Source organism: Austrofundulus limnaeus, unplaced genomic scaffold, assembly GCF_001266775.1.
Source record: "Austrofundulus limnaeus strain Quisiro unplaced genomic scaffold, Austrofundulus_limnaeus-1.0 Scaffold54, whole genome shotgun sequence".
Lineage (NCBI taxonomy): Eukaryota > Metazoa > Chordata > Actinopteri > Cyprinodontiformes > Rivulidae > Austrofundulus > Austrofundulus limnaeus.
Genome location: NW_013952456.1, coordinates 2,415,669 through 2,416,920, shown reverse-complemented (window position 1 = coordinate 2,416,920; position 1,252 = coordinate 2,415,669). Strand labels below are relative to the sequence as shown.

The window sequence follows — 1,252 nt, the reverse complement described above, 5'->3', positions numbered from 1 at the left end:
TATATATATATTAGCTGTGCCCACCACCTTCTTTATAAACCTTTGCTTTGTTCAAATGTTTGCCGTGTGCTAACGGTTCTTTTTGCATCAACAGTCCAATCGAACGGAGCACATCGCAGTAAGAACCTGGTTCAAATCCCTSAGTGACCTCCGAGGCAAAGAGCGATCCCTGCTTCACGGAGACTACTACACTCTGAACTCTTCGGCCTCGTCGCTCGCGTTCCTCCGTGTCTGGGACCAGAGRGAAAGATACATAACTGCTGTTAACTGGGGAACACAACCAACAAAACTAAAACTGACCCTTCCGCCCACAGGTAGGTCACGGTTCAGCAGAATCCTCTGGTGTTTAAGGTCCTACTGGAGGTTGATGTGTGATTTTTCTTTCTGTAGATGAAGCAAAGTTGCCAGAGTCGGCGAAGGTGAAGATGACGACAGATACAGATTTGAAAGAAGACTCTTCGGTCCACCTGGACTCCATCACCTTAGGTTCTGAAAAGGCAGTCCTCCTGCAGTTCCCCTTTTCAGGCTGAAGATGGAGCCAAACTCACAGGAAAGTCCCCCGCAGGTCCGGTCTGTCCACAAGAGGATGTTTAACTTTTAGGAGCAAGGTTTTATCTTTAAAACATTAAGGAAATTTATTTCCTCATTGCAGTAGAACCCTAACTGGGTCATAAAATTAGCCATTAAAAACACTGGCCAACTTTTAAAAATATTTTTTGTTTTGTCAAAAAGTGACGAGTTAATCTTTTATTGACTTATTGTCCAAATGTTGAGGCATTCCACGTGTTCTTTGGGCATTCCTTTTATTGTTTGGTTTTGGTTTTTACAAAAAAAGTTATTTTTTCTTTTTTAGTCATGGTTTTTCTTTTTGTTTTACAAGAAAACCTTTTTACTTTGAAACGACTCAAAGCGTGTGAAGAACAGAGCTGAAAACAAATAAACTGGTCTGGACTGACTTGTGTGTGCACTTGTTTTTGTTCCTGTCACAGCGCTCTTACTAGAARTGGCGTGTCTTTTGGTAAAGATAATATCACAGCTAGTGTTTGGGTTTGTTTTAGGTACATACAGATGTGAAACTGTCACAGATGTTCAGAGGAAGTGTTGAAGTTACCAGCACCCCAAGATTAGAGGTTTCATTGGTGCATTTTGTCACGTTTGTTTGCATCATTTTGAATTTAACTTAATACATATAGTCTTGGCTTTCTTAAACATCCTATTAGAAACTTAAAATTGGGTTTTATTTATATATATA

General features: G+C 40.0%; 1 protein-coding gene across 1 annotated transcript in view; it reads left to right on the top strand.

Annotated features, from left to right (window-relative positions):
* Positions 1-955, top strand: part of slc3a2a (solute carrier family 3 member 2a) — a 9,750-nt gene extending 8,795 nt beyond the window's left edge. Inside the window, exons 10-11 of the mRNA XM_014009006.1 lie at positions 95-314; positions 391-955. Of these exons, the coding sequence (XP_013864460.1) occupies positions 95-314; positions 391-530 (360 nt within the window). The 3' untranslated portion in view covers positions 531-955. The remainder of the gene's footprint in view (positions 1-94; positions 315-390) is intronic.
* The last annotated feature ends 297 nt before the right edge of the window (positions 956-1,252 follow it).